This window comes from Cyprinodon variegatus, unplaced genomic scaffold, assembly GCF_000732505.1.
Source record: "Cyprinodon variegatus isolate N-32 unplaced genomic scaffold, C_variegatus-1.0 Scaffold413, whole genome shotgun sequence".
Taxonomy (NCBI): Eukaryota; Metazoa; Chordata; class Actinopteri; order Cyprinodontiformes; family Cyprinodontidae; genus Cyprinodon; species Cyprinodon variegatus.
The window spans coordinates 725,284-747,630 of record NW_015150866.1 but is presented as its reverse complement, the minus strand read 5'-3'; the positions used below and the strand labels follow the sequence as shown (position 1 = coordinate 747,630).

General features: G+C 39.0%; 1 protein-coding gene across 1 annotated transcript in view; it reads right to left on the bottom strand.

Moving 5' to 3' along the window:
* Positions 1-22,188, bottom strand: part of LOC107093198 (AP-3 complex subunit beta-2-like) — a 41,930-nt gene extending 19,742 nt beyond the window's left edge. Inside the window, 9 exon segments of the mRNA XM_015388081.1 lie at positions 765-908; positions 911-997; positions 1,860-2,042; positions 2,338-2,404; positions 2,590-2,750; positions 2,997-3,092; positions 3,273-3,347; positions 3,911-3,986; positions 22,002-22,188. Coding sequence (XP_015243567.1) covers positions 765-908; positions 911-997; positions 1,860-2,042; positions 2,338-2,404; positions 2,590-2,750; positions 2,997-3,092; positions 3,273-3,347; positions 3,911-3,986; positions 22,002-22,114 — 1,002 coding nt within the window. The 5' untranslated portion in view covers positions 22,115-22,188.
* Positions 22,189-22,347: the final 159 nt, after the last annotated feature.

Sequence of the window (22,347 nt, the reverse complement as noted above, 5' to 3'; positions counted from 1 at the left end):
GACGTCATGTGCCCGAGCCTTATAGCATCTTACAAGGAGACGACTAGTTTATTAGGTGACCAGTTGGAAAAAATGCGTGTTTGGTGCTGCTGAATGAGACATTTTAATGCACAACAAAATGATTCTGCTTGATCTGTATATTAACTGGCTAATGGGGCACGGGAGAAGCAGCCTGTCAGCGACCGTTCCTGCTATCTGAAAACTGCTATGATGCTGCGCATCTGGCATGCCCTGCGGGCGACCGAGCGAGTTCACGTGACAAAGGAAGTGAGAGAGGCTGGTCGTTTGTGCGCAAGTAGGTCGGTCATTTCGGGGCATTGTTTCAGTCGTTTTTAATGGCTCAGGTTTTCAAAAGATGGTTTCAAAACCGACCTCAGTAAAATCTTAATTATATTAATAATAATAATAATAAAAAAAACGAGTTTCAAAAGGGCATTTTCATTGATAGAGGGCAAACTTCCTAGTGCTTTAGCACCACCTAGTGTCTATGTGTGCACGCCCCTGCGTAGGAGTAAAAAATAATTACTCCAGTAAAGTATAGATAGGCAAAATTTCTACCAAAGCAAGGTAACAAAGTATTTGTAGTACCACAGCACATACATGATTTGGATGCCTCTCTGTTTCAAAATCTGTGATCTAAATAATCACATGACTCTTCAGCAGCCAGTTAGTTGATCCTATATAAATCAGGTGTGTGGACGTAAGGAGGCGACTAAAACATGAAGGCTACAGCTTAAGGCACTCAGAGTGCATGCAGGTCTCACAGCGGCGTTGCGGCTCTGCAGTAGAGGCTTGGTGTTCCTCAGCAGTAGCCGGTGGTCGGGGTCCATGACGTACGGCTTCCTCTTGGCCATTGCTGCGGCCTCTGCTTTCTTCTCCTCTCCCTCTAAACACCTCCTAATTCCTCCTGCTGCTTCTCCTCATCTTCCTCATCCTCGTCTTCGTCTGAACCATAGAAGGTCTTCTCCCCACCGCCTCCCTCCTCTAGCAGAGTCTCCTGCAGTCAGTAGGATGTACCAGAAACGTGTTGTTTTACTATTTTAAAGCAACTGATTTCCAGATACAGTTCTTCCATTTTAGCATTTTATGTCACACAAAAGCACAAAATGAAAAACGAAAAATGCAGAGCTGTATGAAACATGTTATCTCAAGGCAGTTCTTAGGAAACTAATTCCAACAAATCATATATTTAGATAGCTTAGAAGTGTTTTGATTGCCTCGACTTTGCAGAAGTTGCTTCTCCTGAATGAGCCTGTGGTGACAGTAAATATCACCACAATTGTGTTGTTGACTCTGCAGCAATCCCTCACACAGAGTTTGCATGCAGTGATGTTAGGGAGGGAAAACTCTCTTGGTTTATTTAAATAAGTACCAATTCACAACACATGTCAACCAAGGTCATTTATAGCTCACCAGATCATCCAGTCAAATTAATTCAAAGTTTTCCATCTAAGAAAACCAGCTGATTGCATCGACTCATCGACTCACACTAAGCATGCTTGTAGCGACAGTGGAGAGGAAAATCTCCCTTTTAAGTGGAAGAAACCTCCAACAGAACCAGGCTCAGTGTGAGCGGCCATCTGCCCAATTATTAAATTTAAATTTATAGGTTTGTAAACTTCTTTAGCTTAAATAAACTTTTAGAAACTCTCCAGTCATTTAATTTTTGCCTCATAATAAACTTTTTTTATGATCCGAAACATTTTAGTGCAAAGAAAAGTTGGTATTAACATGTAAGGAGGTTAGCTTTACACTGTTGAGTAAATGTTTATTTAGCAAAGGTTTTCTTCTTTTGTACAATTACTACACAAATATAATATTTCAGATGGCATATTAATAATTATTATTTAGTTTCTCACATTGACGTTTGGGTTGAGAAACTGGGTCCTTGCGTAGCGGGTCAACATATTGATGATGACGACCTGCCCCCACTCCTCCACGTCGATCAGCAGGTTGCACAGCTTCCTGTAGTTTTTGTGGATCAGATCGATGCGCTCCGGGCAAACCTCCTCAAAGGCCATCACCACGCTTCCAGCCACCAGCTGTGGTATATATATATTTAATATATTTCCAAACTCTTACCGGCAGAGAATCATATATTAGTAATAATGAGGGCTAAATATAAGCCATGCAAGAGGTGAAATCCTTCAACCCAGTATTTTCCTTAGAATTTGTTCAAATCAAAGTTCAAATCATTGAAGCAAATTCAAACAGGAAAGCAGTTGAGTTTTTGTTGCTGGCTGTGATTTTTATTATTTTTCTTTTTTCTATTTTTAAAAACTAAGCATAAACATCAAGGCAGCACAACTAAAAAAGTAAAGTAAACAAAAAACTTACAGTAGTTTTGTCTGCCAGGAGTTTCTCTATCACTTCTATAAGCTGATCTTTTTGCTCAGGATCCAAACTAAGATCAGAAGAAAAAAAATAAAACTTCACACATTGATAAAAATCACACTGAAGTATAAGAAGCACAGATGGATTTCATTGGCACAGCAGCTGTAGGTTTGTGAGGGACTTTTTTCACACTAAGGTGGTGTTGCACCGAGTTTGGATTTCTGCTTAATTTCTGATGTTGAGGTGGAGCAGCACCTGTAGAGTTTGGGGATAGCATGGGCAGCAGTCTTCCTGACATAGGGAGACATATCTGAAGCAGCTTCTTTGATGGCCAGCATCATTATGGGGACAATAATGGTAACTCGTATGCTGGACAGGACACGCAGGGCGCTGGCTCTGATCAGCTGATTGGGATCCTGCAAAAAAATAAAAACATGCATGAACTCACTTATTGAAGATTCTGCTGGTAAATACTCTACAGGGTTAATATCTAACCTGACTAAAGTTCCAGATTTTTCTAAGCTGTTTCCCACTTATTTATGGGATGCATCAAGGCTCCACATTAGGACCCATGAAGAAATAGCTGTGAGTGTGTTGCAATTTGTGCATGTATGCAACAGACCTGCAACATCCTGACAGCAGGAAAGAAACGCTGAACGTACCTTTAATCCACGCTGGAACGTAGAAATTGAGAGAAGGGCAAGATCCTGCTGCTCTTCTGCATAACGCACCAAGTAAACATAGACCAGCTTCTTCACCTGGAAATAAGCAAGAGGGAAACAAACTGCTCAAGTCACAGTGGAAAGTTGAAAAGTAATTCATTCATTAATTAGATAAGAAAAGCTGCTGTTGGATCAGAAAAAAACTTACAAGTCAGGAAAATTAAAGATGAAAACACAAAACAAACAAAATGGAGGCCAACTTAAACTGGAACAAACCTCAATGTTTTTACACGCCACGTTTTTTACCACGGCGGGGAAAAGGTCTGATGCGTTTTTGCCCCGGGCAATCATCTGGAGAAAAAAATGAAATGTGATTAAATGAGGAATTTATGGGAGTGTTTGAGTTTTAAAACATTTTCTAAGAGACAGATCAAAGTACAGCAGCCATTAACTGTTTGGTCATTTCTGTAAATACAAAGGTTAAGTTTACAGTGTTTTAATCAAAAACTGGATTTAAAAAAAAAGACACACTTTGTGGGGGTTGGAGAAGAAGTGCCCAAAGGTAAGCCAGAAATAATTTACAAAAGAAGAAATGAAAAATTCAGCATGACTGATTTTAAACAGACAAGAATCAGTATTTCTTTAGACTCTGTTTCTATGTTTCTGTGAAAATATATTTCATTATAGTATTGGTGTACTTTCATCTTCCTGCAGTGGTGAATTATAGGTTGGCTGCTGTGTTTAGGATTAAACAATCAGATCATGAATGGACAGGTTGGTCATGTTAACATCCTGGTTACCTCGTGTGACTTCCTGTGTTTGATGGATTCAGACGACTTAGATTATTGTGAGACAGAGTAAATCTAAAGTGCTGCGTGTCATGTGACCTCAAAGTAAACCTTATTCACACTCACAGCCACAATCCGCTTCATCGCCTCCAGCTTCAGGGAGTCTTTGTTGCTGTCCAGCATCTCCTTCAAGTCATCATGCCTGATGGGAGAAAACATCCAGGATCAGCTCACAGTTCCGTTTTATATCAGAGCGGCGGAGAAATAGCGGAACCACACTAAAGGTGTCAGGAAACGAAGGCCTGCTTTTCAACTTTGGATTCGCAGCTGAATATTTCACAGAGTGCAAATGTGACCCAGAAAGTTTCCTTTGAAATAGGAAATTAGGTTTGCAAAGCATATAAGCCTGTATTACAGCAGCATATAAAAAAGGCAGCAGCATAATCCCTGAGAAAAGGTTGATGCTTTGCTAGAAGGACATTCTTTTAGCTACAGGATGCATTGCTCCTGATGAACAAATATTCCATATGATCAGTGGTTATTTGCATCGGAAAAAAAAGAAAAGAAACTTTCCACATTGTTCCTCAATTTTTATTTAATAGGGACGGAAAAAAAGACACATATATCATTACAAAAATAATCTAATGAGCTTCTATGGCAGAGTTTACATTATTCAGAACACCCACCAGAGGTGTTAAGTAACAAAGTACCAATACTTCATTATCTTCCTTCATTATCATTATCTCGTAGAAAGGTTGGCTATCTATACTCTACTGGACTAATTATGCTTTAGACAACTTTTTACTTCTACTCTGGAATTGTCTCTACTTCCTACTTCTTACATTTTAAAAATAGACTTGTTAGTTTTGTTTCATTTAAGGTTATTTTATTATGGCCTGTTGGTATTTAAAGGAGAAAAAAAAAAAAAACCTTAAAATATTTTATTTCGTCCAAACAATTAATTTCTTTGTGGTTGGACTCTGTGTTGCACAAACTTGTTTTTCACACATACCAAAATCGTTTTAAAAGATGATGCAAAGTTAAATTAGTCACTGTTACCATTAGTTATAAAACTAAGAAAATGAAGTCTAAGGAATTTATCATCCAGAATTGTAGAAACTGTTCCTTTAATGGGGTAGAGCAGTAAAGCGTCTGTCCTCAACATTTTTCCTTCATTACTTTTACTTTTATACTTAAAGTAGATTTAAATGGCCTGTACTTATAAATGGCCAGTATTTATTTAGCGCTTTTCCAAGTCAGGAGACTTGACCAAAGCGCTTTACACTATATTCAGTCCTTCACCCATTCACGCACACCCTCACACCCTGATGGTGGCAAGCTACATTGTAGCCACAGCTGCCCTGGGTTTTAAAAATATCACTTTTACACTTTTACTTGAGTAAAACGCTTAAGTTGATACTCTGTAAAAAACTATAAAAACACTTCTCCAAAAGTGTTTTTAAACAGTTGGATTTATAGTTCTGCTTGAGTAATAAACATGAATACTTTTGACACCTCTGATCCTAACTAAAAACAATTTCTAATTAATGCATCACATTCTTCTTTGTAAACAATAATGGAAACAAATGTTTAGAAATCTAAATAATTCAGATTTCTATTCTCCTGGTGACCGTCTGATTAAATATGTGCTTTCTGTACCAGAGCATTGAGCATTGGTTTACACACAGAAACTGCAAACTACTAGAAAAGGATCGACAGACAATTCCCTCCTATAGCCACCAGCAGATTTTTGCTGTGGAACAAAACACGTATCTATTAATTTCTCCTTAAAGATCGACAAACAGCAGCTATTTAAATCAAAGAGGCCGACAAGAACAAGTTTGGATTCATCTTTAAAAGCTGAAATTAAAATCTTTACCAACGTGGAAATCTGTGTATAAACTCAAGTGTTTTTTTGTTTTTTTTATTTACTTTGCAATAAAAGAGAAGAGAAGTGAATATTGCCTTTAACATACATCACACCATTAATTGGGATTTTGCTGACCAGAAAAAAAAACATTGGTTGTCAGGAAACAACAATAGCTCTGCTTTAGAAACCAAATGAGAAATGGAAGCAATTTTTCAATAATCTAACCAACTAGTAATTGATCAATAAAAGTTTATCCACCAAAAAGCTAAACTTAGCAATGTTGCTGTTTATCATAAATTGCTTATTCCATCTAATCAATTCCTATAGTTGACTTTGAAAGGCTTTGAAGAGTATAAGGCTTAAATGTAATTTACTTTCTACAGTTTATCTCATCTACTTTGACCTAAAGTGGGTAAGAAGCTAAAACCTTTGTACATTGTTCTCTAACCTTCCTTAGACTTCTCCACAGCTTAATCCCCGACTTTATCACCAATTTCCTCTAACAAATCTCAGCAGCTTTCATAAAACAAATGGATTCATACTACAATTAAATTCCAGCCTCTATTTGCTGATGAAGGTAGTTATTTGCACTCCATTCCATTTAGGGCTAAGTTGCTAATTACATTTCAACAATACATTTCTGTTTTGTTTTCTTGTATTCCTCTATAGTTTATTTTAGGCTTGGCAGGAACAGACGCTCCCCACTGGTAACACCTTATAGAGCAGACCCTGATCTAAGCAGAGATGCTGCTCCATCCTGCTGTCATATGAACTGCAGCAAACAACCCTGCTGCTTTCTGCCAAACCTGTTGGGTGGAGAAAGGCAAACAGCGGTCACACAAAGGCCGGCGCTTACGGGCTGCATCCCTGCTGCAGCTCCACAGCATAAAGACGGTGGAGTAATTAGATAAGGGGGGTGATAAATCGTTGACATTGTCAAACTGTTTATCTGTTTTGCTGCCTTTTCATTTATCAAGAAGGGCAAACTGATAACCTTTCACACATTCTAAAGTTTCAGGCTTTTTTATTTTTCCGATCTGAAATAAAAAGTCCCTCCCCAACTAGTTTCCAAGGTAACAAAGGATGCAATAAAATGTGGCTAAGTGATTTCCTGCCTCTTTGCAGAGGAAGCCAGAACAGCTTTGATTCATGCTGCTCGATCTGTTAAACAGCAGGTGTGGGATGAAGGACCCAGACGCATGCTTTCCCTAATGTGGATGCAAATATTTGTGTTTATGCAAAATGTTCATTCATAAAAGCGTTACAGAGGCTTTAAAATACTTTTTATTGAATATGTTTTTCACATTCAAATAAAAATAAAACTGCTTTACCAACTATTCTACTAACTAGTTTATTTAATTTTTTTTAGAAGGTGAGAATTAATCTAAAAGTAAAATGGAGTTATAGCCTTTTATTTTCTTTTTACTTCTGAAGTGGAATCAGGGGCTTGATGGTTTATTCAGTACCGGCCATCTGGTTTAGACCCATGACATCAGCGAGACGACACGTGGCGGCTGCAGATCATCAGCACTTTAAACTGACGTTGAGGTGCGAATGTCTCTCCAGCATCACAGCGTTGTAATTATAAATAGTAGATCCTTCTATCACACACTTCAAACACCAAACCCATAGAAAAACCTCCATTAAAATCCTGACACTGAGGGTTATTTTTACATGAGAGCCATGAACTGATGATGGTACAAAAACGTGGTTGGATGCCAAACAAAAGAGAACATCTGAAAATAACAAGACTTGGTAAATTAAAATTGCCCAAAGCAATGAGGAGTAGAGACAGAACAGGAAAAATCTGATCCCCATTTCTAGCTCACATCCTCGCCCCATCGTCTGTACGCTGAGCATTTCTCTCATCTTATGTTGGTTCTGAAGCAGTTCTGATCTGCTCACTGCCCGATGAGTCAGATGAAAAACGTTTTTTAAGGAGTGATGACATTAAACCAAAACAAAGGAGTAGAACAGAAATATCTGTCTGCATGAAATTACAGATGAAAGATTTGTAAGTACGGTCTCTTTAACTTAGGAGCAAAGACTAAAAGCACAGGAAGGGGAAGAGTTTCAATTCTTGGTTTGGTTGGACTGAAATTAATATTTTGTCTACAGTCCCTTCTTGTTCTTGTGACTGTAAGTTTGCTTAAAGTTAACAATGAAGGTCAACTATTATTATGTTAGCGATCCTGAAAGTAGAGCGTAACCTGGTGTCCTAGGTGCTCAGAAAATGTAGCCATGATTTGAAGCATACAAGACAATATTTTTCATAGTATCAGACACTAATCTCTCTAGACTTTTGCTGGTGAGGATAATTTGAGATTACAAATTTAAGGTCTGATACATCAGACAGTTGATATCAAAGTTTTGTTGTTTTTTTTGCATCATTGTTGGCTGCTCAGTGCATTCTGCAGCCATGTCTCCATATCAGCTGGTTCATGTTTACTATCCTATGTTAATGTTTTGTTTGATGTGTCAATCTTGAATTAACCAAAGCGGACAAGGTTGGCTTATTTAATTCACTCAAAATGAAAAAAGTTTTTTTTTTTTTTTTTTTTTTCCAGTGTTTTATTATCATTACACTGTCACAAGTACAGAGCAGTGAAAATAACAATCTGCATCTAACCCATCCCTCTGGGAATGGGGTGGACTGCCATTGTGCAGGGGAGCAGTGTGGGGGTTAAGGGTCTTGCTCTGGGACCCAGAGCACTGGGGGTCGAAATGCACAATGCCCTAAACACCTAATTCTAAGGACCCACAATGGCAGCTCATTCCCCCACCTGGGATACAAACCCAGGCTTCCTGATTGCAGGACAGGTGACCTACCACTTGAGCTAGCCAGCCGCTTTTATATACCTGGTAAATAAATATCAGTTTTCAGGTAAAACAAGCATCTATAGACAGGTCAGGGTTGGAGTCAGTAATTCTGGAAATCAGCTCAATTTTTAAGCAAGGGGGTAAAAACAATAATGTAGTTTAGACAAAGTCACACTCAGTAAATTAAGCTTGAGCGTAAATTCAATCGGGAAGAACCACCTACAATGTCCCTCATTCAGCTCAAATCAAGTCGGGGGGGGGGTTGAACCTTCTCCAAAGCCAATCATCTTTCAAGATCCACTTCATTTAGCTCCTGGCCTAGCTTTTTTTGCCCACTTGCAAGTGAACCTTCATGATTCACAGGATCAAAGTCTTCCGCCGGGTCGCGAGCCCCAAATAAATAATTTAATTTATGTCTTTATCTGCTTCTGTCTCCTTGAACCCCAGTCATCCTCAGCAGATGGCCGCTCACACTGAGCCTGGTTCTGCTGGAGGTTTCTTCCTGTTAAAAGGGAGTCTTTCCTCTCCACTGTCGCTATAAACATGCTTGGTAAGAAGAATTGCAGGAAGTCAATAAGTTGATGCAATCAGCTGGTTTTTCTTAGATATAAATATTTTGAAGAATAAGATTGTATATGAGTCTCACCAGGTTGGAAAAGAAAAAAATCTCAGTAAAAACAATAAAATCTTCAACAATTATTCCCTGTAAAACAGGCAAAGCAATGTGGTGATTACCTACATATTTGAATTGAACCTTAGAAAGCTTTATGTTGGTCTAATAAAATCCCTGGTACCTCATAAGCATCCAAATAAAGATGTTTAGATGACTGGCATTAAATGGTTCCTACTGGAACTTAATATCTGTGGCTGCTGGAAAAAAGGGAAAACTATAATGACATCCACTGCATTGATTTTAAACTCACATTTTACAAGGGACTGGATTAGGGCTGAAACAATTATTCAGACTGATCATGTTTAAGTGATTACTGAAATAATGCTATTAGGGCTGGGTGATATGGCTTCAAATCTAATTTCGGATTTTTTCCTACCAGATCTGATTAATTAAATTTACAAAACCTGAAGATGCATTATAAAAACTCACATTACTTTCAAAGACCAGCTTTTATTTTGCTCATCCCACTGGGAGGTGATCTTCACTTAAGGGGCCATGAAATTCGAGCTTGGAAAAACTACTGTAACGTTACTGTGTTTCACAACAAACAATGAAAATATAACATTGATAGCAGCTAGTGCTCTGTGAGCTGGTTTATCAGCATAGAGGAGACATCTGAGAACATAAAGCGATGAGCTGATTTCACTCTGAGCGATGAATGGATGGCTGTTATAAAATGAAATCTCCATAAACCAAAAATTTGATTCATCAATATATGAAACACTTTGCATTCAACATATAATAGAAAAAAACTTTTTTCTCCCATCAATATTTTTTTTTCACAGAACTCCTAAATGAACATAGTTTTATGTTTGCCTGGTTAAAATCCTGCTTAAAATGATTTTCTATCCAATTATTAATCAATTGATCAAAAAAAAAAAAAAAAAACAATCAACAGATTATTGGAAGCACCCCTGTCCTTAAAAGACTTGATCGCATCCGGGATTAAAGCAACGATGAACCTCACTTTAAAAACCATTGGTAGAGAAACAAAAAAAGAAGGAAATCGTTAAAGTTAATGGGAACATTTGTTGGAAATCAAAAACATCTACATCCTTGTTTCAACCAGCACCAGATCAATCGTATGATTTGATTTAGGATTATTGAGAAGTCAATCTAAAAAAAACAGGAAATGTTCTTTCATCCCAGGATTGTACAGGAGAGAAAGCTGGAAGGTTTCATTTGTTTCACAGCTCATGATGATAAATCCACCTAATCAGCCTCTCTGGTTTTTAGACAGGGACTGATACGGCTTCTGATGGCAAACAAATTCAAACATGTTTAATTAAAGTGAATCCTGGAAATGTTTAATATTAATAATGTTGGTTTGGAGCGAGAGGCTGTCGCAGTGGAATCATCTGACTGATTAAGCATGTCTCTAGGAGGAACGGACAGCTGGTTGGAGCCTGTTGACCGATGGCAGACAAGTAGAATATCTGGTATAGAATGAAGCTCTTAAAGTGCTTTGGATGAAGTCTAGATATATCACTTTGTTTAAAACTGTTTTCTATCGCTGAGCTTGAAGAAAAGCGTCACATTGATGAGCAACATGGAAAAACAGTCCCGGTCCCCGAGGGGCCCTCAGAAACTCTACACCAACACTACTTCTCTTATTTCTCTGGGTTTTTTGTTTTTTTCAGTACCAGCGACGGCTGAATTTACAACACCTGTTAATTATTTAACCTGCTGTTGCCCAGTGGAGCGCACAGCCGCGTCTGTTACCCGGAGCAGGAGCCAAGATATCAGCTGGAAGGTATCCATAAACGTAAGGCAGCACTGAGATACTACATCAGATGTGGGGTATGTGACAGCGGTGGTTAGAAAAAGGAGCGGATGAGAATTAATCAGAAACAGCCTCGACGACTGACGACTTTCAGCCTTGCATTTATGAGGCTGGAGCCATGCTGGCTTTTCTAGTGTGACACAGCTTTGAAAGCGATGCTCCGATTTCATTCGATTTAAAACAAGTGATTGGAGGTTGAAGCCAAAAACATTAAAAAAGGTCATTTTGTGTGCTTGTGATTCTGAAAACATAGCTTTTCATTGTAGATGCAAAATTAATGAAAGGAGCAGCCTTGGCTTTTTAAATAACAAACCACACCAAGCTAACTATTAGCAACATAGGCTAATAACTGTGTATTTAATTTAATTCAAAGATAATTTTTTTAAACTTTGTTTACAGAAATCTTTCAGACAATAATGATGAATACTTCAAGAAGTTTGTATATAAACTGAACAGAAGAAATATTCAATTTAATTCAGTTTAGTTTATTTCTATAGCGCCAATTTACAACACATGTCATCTCAAGGCACTTTACAGTTCACCAAATATGAATATGAACATAAACAAGGGTTTGTGGCTACTTATTGAGCTCCAAGCTAGCTACAATTCAAACATAAAAACTCACACAGAGAGGAAAGACAGAAGAATTTTATTGATATAATTACTTTGGCGCTCAGACCTCAGCAGAAAACATGCATGAACAGGAGCAAAGAACAGGGCTGTTTCCCCTCCAGGCCTGAAACTGGTGGCGGCGTGGAGATAGAAGAAGTTGGTCAGTCTGTAGACTGCTGGTTAGAAAGACGGTCTGCTGAGCTTTATGGGGAGATCCAGTGGACTGCATGAGCTGATACTAGAGCTTCACTCAGGGACCTGGAAGATGGAAGTCCAGTTGGAATGAGAGAACCTGTCCATGATGAGCAAGCATAAAGCGACTGTGGAGAGGAAAAACTCCCCATTGGTAAGAAACCTCGGGCAGAGCCAGGCTCAACATGGCGGTCCTCTGCCGGACTGGTTGAAATGAGACGCGGAATATAGTAAGAGTCTGGGAGGAATGACGCTCTGATGAAGCTTTAGCTACGATGGTGGAGGAGGGTTAAAACGGTGTCATCTGAATGAAGTCACACAGCTCAACCACTGCCTGCTGATTGGCTGTGTCGCAGGTGGATGAAGGCGAGTAATCAGTTTATTCAGTTGGACTTCCGCATAGGCTCCATTTAACAGGCTAGCAATGTATAATTTTGATTTTTCATTCAACCAAAAGGAACATGTTCACTGATGTGGATTAAACAGTGCTGCTTGATAAATACTTTGAAGAGCAAAACGCTGCCAGGGGACCAAATTAACAATCTGTTACTGTTCCTATAGCTATTATAAGAGAGAGAAGCGTTCACTTTCCACCTTGAGAATTTAGACCTAAAGGAAATTCCTGATTATTTCTCACATCTGCAAGACTATCCTTTAACCAAATCTGCAAAGTTAACAGATATATTATTAATCAAAAAATATATAAATCTCCACAGACTTAAAAAGGTAGTTGTACTATTTTTAAACACCCAGCATGATGGTGATACTTGGATCTAGGCAGAAGTTGGAAGGACATTGTCATTATGTGATAACCTTCAATACAAAACACCAAGGCTCTGAGTGATGGATGCAGTTATAACTCAATCTATTTATTATCATTTCAACTGGAGTTATAGACATAAATAAACATGGTAAACCCCCACTACATTCTTCTCTGCATACAAACTGATATTAGGACAGCTGATCGGCAGTGCACAGCAGAAGGGAAAGAGCACATTGTTCTAAGTTAAATAAGATGCCACAAGGAATTTAAGCTGTGGTAAAGGTATAACAGCATAGAGCTTTTGAAATTAAAGCTGTAAGCTTTGATTAACCGATATATCAGCAACCAGCCAATGACTGCTGAGAACCTTGTTATAAACTGGTTTAGTGTTTTTTAATAAAAGTTTTAGAACATCTGCTTTAGAGGCCTCAGGTATGATGCCCCTAAAGCAGATCATAAAAAGATTCTGAAAGATGAATAAAAATTTCTAGTTGAATAAAAAAATCTGCAAACGTTACAAATTCTCTAAACATTTATGAAAATTGGATTGATTGTGATCTACTAGAGGAGCCGGTCTGAGTTTTCCTACCGCAGTGGCTGACTTTGGAAGCTGCCACCTCCACCTCCTTCCTCCTGGGAGCCTCGTTCCTCCTGGTCTCCTCCTCCACCTCCTCCTCCACTCCCAGTACCTCCAGATCGGAGGTGGCGCAGTTCATCCGGCTGCAGGGCGCTGTACCAAGTCTGCTGTCCACTGTCAGGACTCAGCACGGGACTTTTGTCCTCTTCCTGGCCCTGGACCTGACTCTGAACAGTCTTCACCATGTTCACAGCATTCACTGGCAGCTGCAGCAACCTTTGCATAGTGGTCATCCTGTTTCAACCTGTAGAATCGTAGAGAGAGCCTGCAGTACTTTTACTGGGAACTGGTGAAAATCTCCCGATGCAACTGGAACAGCTGGTCTGTGGTCAGTCGCATCCGGTGCTCCTCCTGAAACTGGCACGAAAAATCCTCACAGACCGTCCAACTTCTCCTCTTCAGCACTGATCCAAATCCAGCAGAGTTCCCCTTGTATTGCTGCTGAGTCCGAGCACCTCCAGTGAAGCAGCAGACATCAGCTGCTCTGTAAATGGATGCTGGGCAGGGAGGGGCGTGGAGTCTTATTTGTCATGACGCCTCTCTCCTCTCGCAACTCCTCCCTGCTCATGTGGTTCCTGTTGCAGCACCAACCTCTTCATGCATACACAATGCATGCATACAGCAAGCTCAACAATGGTATAATCTCACAGCCACGTTGTCACGCCAGCCCCCACCCCCACCCCATCTCACCTCCAACACACACACACACATCCATCCACTTCACTGTCTAAAAATCCTGCCTTTCTCTGTGTGCTGCAGCTCTTTCCATCTACTTAAGAAAGAACCTTTGCTGATTGATATTTCTATTTATTGAGCTGTAATCTCCCCTATTCAATTTATTTTTAGAATATATATATCCTGCAAGCCCCCCATTTTTTCCCGTCAGCTGACATGACTCAGCTTTCTTGCTGGTGTCGTGATGAAAATGTCCCTCTCTTGCCGTCTCTCTCTCTCACTCTCTCCCACTCATTTCCTCTGAGCTCCAACCAAAAAAGCTGCCCTGAAGCCCAGTTCACATATGCTCGCTTAGTGATCTGTGAACTGATTGGCAGGATGTGCTGACATTTGTTGTGTTTTTTTGTTCTTTAACCCTCAAATACCAACCAGAGATACACCCAGATGCTGCTGCTGCTGCATTTTCAATGAATTGCACTGAAAGTTGTGGCTCAAAGTGCTTTGAAGCTGCCAGACTGTCCAGTGAAAAACAATCTAACATCCTTCAGTCAGAGTTTGACTCGTTTTCAGGAAATGTTAAGGGCTTTCTTCTTAACTGTATATTTTTGTAGTGAAAGGCTGCTTAACCAAAATTAAAACGACAACAAAAACAAGCGTTCATGTGCATACACCTAAGATGACCTCATAAGGCGTAGAACCAATGATCAGAGCTACTCGCAGGTTGAGTAATTAAGTTTTTGACAGTTTTATACAGTTTTTACAAATCATCCATATTAAAAGTGTCTACTTTTATACTGTAACATTTGAACAATATCACCTGATTTCTGTAAAGTTTAGCAACAATGAAAACTACTGACAGTTCTAAATCAACAATTCCCAGGGCACGAAGAATCAACTCCCCCATTGGGACCCCAGATATAGCAGATAGAAAAAGTAGGAGTGCAATGATTTATCAGCCCTGATTTCCTTCAGTTTGAGAGCTCAGTGACTGAGCCATACTTGAACCAACCTTATCTACCTGTGCAAAGGGCTGATAATCAGTCACTATCTACGCTCTAAACATTTCATTCAGTGATATTATGTGCAGTTAAGAAAAGTTTTTTCACAGGTTTTTTTGTCTTAAAGGGGAAACGACATTGACAGATTAAAAGTGTATTTTGATCCTATAACAAAGTGGTTTGGTGAACATTTCGAGCTCCAGAATAGAAAAGCTGGTTCCTGTTGGTGTAATCTCTAAAAAGACCAGGAAATCTACCCAGATTCCTGTAAAACTGCAGCATCTTTCTCAACTTCCGCTTAAAACTATCTCCTTACAGACTCATTACAATCCCTATCCGACCAGTTAGCCCGACAATGTGAGCAACTGCAGAACAATGATCAGATAACCATCACTTTGGTCAGGAAGAGGAAGAAATGTACCATTATTTGGTGTTTCAGAGACAAAATGCTGTTCACGGAATGATTAAAGCGAAATGAGGCCAAACACTGCAGGCCGAACTCATTGCCACACAGTTACTTGCATTTATAAATCGAATTTGATCAACTCGATCCTTTGGGATGTCCTCAGCGTGTAGACACACAAACCAGGTTTAGCTTTCTCCTTTCGGTTCACTCTCAGTTCAACATAAAGCTAAAGAATAACCACTACACCATTTGCTTTGCAACAGTGCCAGAAGCAGAGATTTGGCATAATACTGCCACCACCATGCTTGACACTTGGTTCAGTTGTTTGCAGCAGTTTTAATGTTCCCCCTTCAATATATGACCAATTTAAAGAGCATATAGGTGCTCTTTAATTAGCCTTTATTCCATCTTGTGCACCAGTCCTAAAAATAGTAAAACAGCCTCCACAGCATGATGCTGCCATCACCAAGCTTCACCTTGACAATGCAAAAAAATAACTCTTTATTGCAGCCAAGAAGCTCAATGAAACTCCCCTGAAGGGAACTAGATAGTTCATGTTGGGAATTTTCAGATGGAGAAGATGCTCTTAACCCAAAAAGTTAACTAATTATTTAAAATACTTTTTATTGTTTATGTAGATTTAATTGCCAGAAAATAAATTAATGCTTAAACTTCTAAATGTGTCATTTTCTTGAGATTTAAAGCAAATACCATGCGTCTTTTCAGAAACAAATGAAACTAAGACTTTTGAAGCTTTGATCCCATGTTACTCGATTTAATATATTTCTCGACAGAACAGCAAGAAGTGAGTGTGGCAAGACGCTTCATATGAGTTTCTTCTGGCAGCTCTGACTTGATTTTCCTCCAGTTTTATCAAAAGAGGTTGTTTTTTTTTATCTGAGAAGAAACATGATCCAAAAAGACTTCTATGAATAATTCAACTTCTGGATGTCCAGAAGCTGGATAATTAATATCCATCTCCTGCTCGGTTCTTAGCGCAGACATGCCAGTTAGCCGCACTTTTTCACAGTGGTTCGATTAGAAGATTAATATCACTGTGATGGCTACATTAAACCTTTAATATTGCAGCTGTTGGCTTGTCTGAAAACAAAGAAGAAAAAAGAAACTTTTTCTTTTTAATTGAGGATACAATCAAATCAAGGAACAATCGGTCTGAAGAGAGACTGATTATAACTTAACAGCAATTAGTATTGAGGTCAGAGCTGATTCAGGAGCCTAACGTCACCCTGCTTTGTATGTATCGCTGGGCATCGCTGATTGTTATCAATCAGTCATATTTGCTAATTATCATTGCTTGATATATTTTTTGGCCTCTCGTGCAGCCTTTAAGGTTTATTCTGCAGGAATCTGCTGTCTTGTCCAAATGTAAGACTGAAAATTTTCAGTATATACATAAACTATAATAACCTGTCTCTGCACAACATGGAAACTCCTGTCAGCATCATTGCAGCAGATACAGTATAAGTAGGCAGATGGATGAAGTTGGATGAAGTCCTGAAGTTGTACAACATCAACAGTACTTGAACAGCCTTCATTGACACTCAATGGGGCTGCTGAAAACCACACAAATTTCCATCAAGTATGGGTTGTATCAAGGATAGGCTCTGTCCCCTTTCCAAATCCGCATAGGCCTGAACTCCCTGAGCAAATAATCAACAAGGCTGTTTATGGATACTGACTTAGAAATGGGGCCACTATCAGCCACCTCCTGTACATGGATGAAATACTCTGTATGTAAGAGTGAAGGAGATGTCGACTCACTGATCCACACCACCAGGATCTACAGCAGAGACATGGGAATGGAGAAACGTAGCCGGATGGTGGCAAGGAGAGGGAAGGTAATCCAAACTGACGGGTCACACTGCCAGAAGGTGGACGAGGGCTAAAAGTACCCTGGCATACCAAAGGTAAATGACTACCATGAAGAGGCTAGAAGGAAAGCAGCAACAGCCAAATACCTGCAACGATTAAGGCAAGTTCTGGACAAGTTCAAGGCAATCAACAACTATGCCTTGGCAGTTATCAGATACTCTGCTGGAATAATTGGTTGGCCTAAGGAGGAAATTAAGGCCACTAATGTTAAAACTACTAGTAACAGAACACAAACTAGTAGTAGCAGAACACAAACTGGAGACCCTCGGGTCAAAATGGGAGCCCCCTCCCAAGGTGGAGCTACGATCCTGTGGGACTTCCAGAACAAATAGACACACTGGTTGTGGCCAACCAACCGGACTTGTAATAACTGATAAGCAGCAGAGGACCATTGTAGTGATGCATGTGGCCATCCCAAATGATGAAAGATCAGGAAAAGAGAGCATTACAAACTGGAGAATATTAAATTCATAAATAATTCATAAAAACACAAAAAGTTCGGCAGCAGCAACATTTCTCAATTTTTTTCTCAGTAAAAGAGTTAAAGCCCTACATGTAGATAATTCAGAGGTCACATACACTGTTTCTTTTTTTTTTTACTTAGCGTACTTTCTGAGGGAGTTATGAATCGGCTGTAATTGAATAGAAAGGCCAAAGCAGCATCTGTAGACTTAACCTTCTGATTGTCTGACCCAGTTCTGACCCAGTTCTGGCCCACACAGCTTACATCATCATGGACAACACCTTCCATCCTCTGCACCAGACTGTAAAGGTGCTGAGCAGCTCCTTTAGTGAAAGACTTACACCCTGTTTGTAGAGAGGAGTGCTACTGCAGGTCATTCATCTCTGCTGCAACAAGACTCTACAATTCAACATTACAACGGCAATAACTTTTGCAATGTATAACGTGTGATTACTATTTGATACCCTGTGCAATAACCTGTTTCTCTACATTTGACACCCAGTACAATAACTATATATAAAAATCTATAAATATCTATCTTTATAAACACCAATGTAAACACCCTGTGCAATAACCCTGTATAATGATCCTACTAAAAAAAGAAAAAGTCATGTGGACGCACAGTATATACTGTATATATCCCATGCACCCTGTTCTTCCTTTGGCACATTCTCCTTCTCCTTTGACTATTTCAGCTGATTTGAGGAGTAAATATCTCCACTGTGAGATCAATAAAGTCAATCAATCAATCAAAACTGTGATCCTATATCAATATGGCTAACGCCAGTCACCTTCACCTTTAAAAGTCCAGTGAAAATTACCGCATTTCATGTATTCTTGCGGGAATGAGAACAGAAAATAGAATCAAACTTAGATCTTGGTCTACTGGTTCTGCTTTGACAGAGACGTGCTAACTTTTATCATTATTTTCAGAGCTGAAGGCATCACTAGAAGCAGTTTAAATAAACACAGAGACAGAAAGTCCTTGGATAATCAGATGTGCTCTGGTCAGGCTGATCTTAAAAGCTGGGATGCATCACCCACATGAAGACGCAAACACTGTATCTGTAGATGCTTTAGGAGGCAGATGCACACAATACACCAAAGAGAAGTTGTCTTAATTTGCTCATTGAGAAACAGCGAATCAGATGTAAGGGTTTCTATGGAAGTGGGCCTCATTCTGCCTTCTTGACTTTGATAGATGTTTGATAGGTTTGAATAATTCCTGGTGTGCTTCGGTGCAGGAACCATGCAAAGTAGCTTAGGACCAGAGCTCCTGATGGCCAAACGGATGTCTCTGAAACATATCTTTCAGCATTTGGCTGTTACGCAGTATTACAGTGAATGAGTTGGGGTCTGGGTGCTTGTCCGTACAGTAACATTTCAGAGATAAATAAATAAGAGCTGTGCTAATTGGATGTCACCCAAAAGGTTAGACTACCTTTACAAACACAGGGCTCAAAATGACTATTATTATCTACTCAGTATAAAGCTCACCCTAACTGCTCAATACCAGGACTTCCAGCATTTACTCAAAGGGCTCCCTCTGTTGGTAAATTAGGGTAATGCACAAAACTCTTTTTTGTGTGTTTTTCTGTAGTAGCTGTAATAACTAGTCTGATTACTGTTCTATTTTGTGACCGTTAATTTTTCTAAAGTAAGATTTATGTCAGATAAAAAGATCTTTCTACAATGACTGAGAAATAAAGGGAGGCATTAAAGCTGAACTGTGTGAGAGAGTGCATAGAAAGGCAGCAAAGGAGATAGAAAGAGAAACAAAAAGCTAACCAGCTCTGTTATTTGCTTGTTGGACTATAGTTGATATGCCTGAACTCGATTTCTAAAAAAATAACTGCTGTTAGAATTAGAGAATAGTTGGTTATTGGTTATTTTATGTTTATTTCAACAGCTGGGCTCCAAGTTATATCCCATAATATAAACCTTTTGAGTTTTTTGATTTGGGGAAAATAAAAGAAAAAAAAATGGTGAACTGAGAATAAAAACCGAAACAGCTTTTTTAACAGCTCAGCACTATAGAAACAGAAGCTGTTCTTGCAAAGCAGAGAAAAATGCTGTCACCATAATGTTGCAGCTTTTTTCTTCCTGTGGTTAGAAAAAGAGGTTATGTTCTTTGTTGTAATCTGGACTTCAGGTCTCTGCTAAACCAGAAAAAAGCATATTTTGGATTTGATTCAAACCATTCAAACAATCTGCACTTTTCCACATTTTGTTAAATTGCAGACACTAATTTCAAATGATGGCATTTATTGAGCAATTCTGAAGTTAAGGGAAAATTATAGATTGTTTTTAAAAACATCATCTAAGAGCTCAATCTAAAAAGTGTCCTTATTTTGTATTCAGAGCCCTGCATTCAGTCATTTTGTTGCAGTCAGAGCAGTGAGTCCTTATTGGTATGTTTTTATTTTTTATTTTTGTTCATACTCAAACTCAATAAGACTGAGTCATTTTCATCTCAGAAGAATCAATAAAATCAGGTTCATTCTGCTTTACCAGCAGAGGTGGGTAGTAACTAATTACATTTACTTGAGTAACTAAAACGATGTTCAGGCTTTATTGGTTTAATGTTGTTGCAATTCAATTCAGTTTATTTCTATAGCGCCAATTCACAACACATGTCATCCTAAGGCACTTTACAATTCATCCAGATTATACAGTCAAATTGATTAAAAGTTTTCTATCTAAGGAAATAGGTTAATCCCTCACACTAAGCATACTTGTAGCGACAGTGGAGCGGAAAAACTCCCTTTTAACCGGAAGAAACCTCCAGCAGAACTGGACTCAGTGTCTGCCAAGGCTGACTGGGGTTCAAGGAGACAGAAGCAGAGATACAGAAAGAAGCAGAGATAAAAAAAAAAAAAGGCAACTGTAAACGAGCTCCACAGTTTTTTATCTGCTGATTCTGCTGTCATTTACCATTCCATACAACTTTATTTATGAAGCACTTTATGCACCGGACAGGACCAAAGTGCTGTACACAATAATAAACTATAATGCAATATAATAAAATTGAAAAGATAGAGTATAAAATACATATTAGTACACAAACAGAAAAACAAACAAAGTGAAACCTCTCAAATTGTGCCAAAAGCCAAGGAAAAATCTCATTTGGAAATAAAGTAAAAAATACAGTAAACAGCATATCCATAAAATACTCAGTATCTATAGATTTATAGATTCTATACTACAAAATCTATTTTGAAAATGTGTAATTCCTGTATTTTATATATGTATGTTTATCCCATTGCTTCTGTTTGAGGTTTGTATTTTCTAACTTTACATTTTTTTTTTTTTTTTATATTAAATGTCAGGATCATGCAGTAAGTATTTACATTTACTTGAACAATTTCTTGAATGGCTAATTTTTACTTTATCCTGTTAATTGACTAAAATGTAATGTACAAGTGCTACTCTTATTTGAATGTATTTTTTTGGATACTCCACCCACCTGTGCTTACAGGGATACCGACGTCCTCATCTATTCATTGTAACATCACCCTTTGACTGGCAGGGACTGCAGGGATGCCCTATTCCTCTCTGGTCAAGCTGACTTGAGTTGATCCAGTAGTCTATAAAATTTTTCATGTACTTGCCCCTCTGTATTTTAATAATCTTATCAAGAAGTAGGTACCATATTTTGCCCTCCCAGCTGAGGGGATCAGCCCTCTGATTGTGCTTAAAGTAAAAAAAAAAAAAAAGATGGGGGGCAATGAGTGCACCTATTGGAAAATCTGCTCCTGGTAGAAGTTTTTAAAACAGTACTAAAGTACAACTTGATTTTGTTTTGTTATGGCTTTTTTGTTGTATTTAACTGTATTGCATATATTGTTTATATGTTATTTCTTTTGTTTTTAAGGTTTATTTTACCGACCTGCACAGCACTTAGATCGAAAAAGTGCTATAATTCACTAGTATTATTATTGCGGAAGGCTTTTTGTAATAAGGGATGTTGAAATATTTGATCATTTCCTCTTTCACAGCAGGTTTATCTCAGTAGGTTTTATCTCCCGTTGCCAGGGGTCGTATGTGAGCTGCTGTCGCTGTCCAGCAGGGGTGGTGCTGAAAAGCCGAGGCCTGATATCACATCCCCTCTAACGGGCCTGCAGCATCCCAACTTATCAAAATATACCTTCATTAAATCAAAGTATACCGATTTGGAGCCAGATAGATAAGTGAGAAAATATTTAAAGAGAAGGCCGGGATATCGGACACCAAAGCCGCCATAAAATCACGGCCACATTCAGCACCGACGGGCCTCTGAGCTCCAAACTTCAGTCTGCTGTTTCCTCCTTTAAAGCGCATTTTATGGACATATTGTCAGTGTAGACTGACTCTGTCCACAGTTCGCATCCCCCACTTCGCCCTAAACTGAAAGCTCCACTGAGTAAAGCCGCATCTAGCCGAGGCTACCTACCGCTTATAGTCCGAGGAGAAGATCCCGCCGCTCGCTGGGTCGTGACCATATTCAGGCTCCCCGACGCTGGAGGAGCCCCCCTTCTCTTCACTAAAAGCAGAGCTGGAGGACATGTCCGTTGTCTACCTCGCAGAGCGTTGATGAAGAATCAGAAGGCAGAGAAAGCAGGAGCAGACACCGCGGTGCTGTGGAGGGTAGGGGGGGAGCTGATGGTCACGTGGTTTTCAGTCCTCTTATGGATTTAAATAAACATGCGCCATCTGCTGCCAAAGGGGAGCACATTCAGAATATATATATATATATATATATATATATATATATATATATATATATATATATATATATT